The sequence below is a fragment of the Carlito syrichta genome, unplaced genomic scaffold (assembly GCF_000164805.1).
Source record: "Carlito syrichta isolate Samal-C Ts95f unplaced genomic scaffold, Tarsius_syrichta-2.0.1 Scaffold171429, whole genome shotgun sequence".
In the NCBI taxonomy this organism is placed as follows: domain Eukaryota; kingdom Metazoa; phylum Chordata; class Mammalia; order Primates; family Tarsiidae; genus Carlito; species Carlito syrichta.
The window spans coordinates 1-342 of NW_007115525.1; the positions used below are offsets into that span (position 1 = coordinate 1).

The 342-nt window shown below is 74.3% G+C and overlaps 1 protein-coding gene across 1 annotated transcript; it reads left to right on the top strand.

The window, feature by feature from the left end:
- Nucleotides 1-6: 6 nt before the first annotated feature.
- Nucleotides 7-339, top strand: LOC103252814 (induced myeloid leukemia cell differentiation protein Mcl-1 homolog; the record flags this gene model as incomplete). The annotated part of the gene is made up of 1 exon (XM_008051408.2): nucleotides 7-339. A coding segment is annotated over one exon (333 nt), but the record flags the coding sequence as incomplete, so codon positions are not given.
- Nucleotides 340-342: the final 3 nt, after the last annotated feature.

Consider the following 342-nt stretch of genomic DNA (forward strand, 5'->3'; position numbering starts at 1 on the left):
GAGGTCCCCGACGTCACCGCGACCCCCGGGAGGCTCCTGTTCTTCGCGCCCACCGGCCGCACGTCGCCGCCTGAGGAGGGGGAAGCCCCGGCGGGCGACGCCATCATGTCGCCCGAAGAGGAGCTGGACGGGTACGAGCCGGAGCCCCTCGGGAAGAGGCCGGCGGTCCTGCCCTTGCTGGAGTTGGTCGGGGAGGCCGGCAGCGGCCCCGGCACGGACGGGTCCCTGCCCTCGACGCCGCCCCCCGCGGAGGAGGAGGAGGACGAGCTGTACCGGCAGTCGCTGGAGATCATCTCTCGCTACCTCCGGGAGCAGGCGACCGGCGCCAAGGACGCCAAGCCC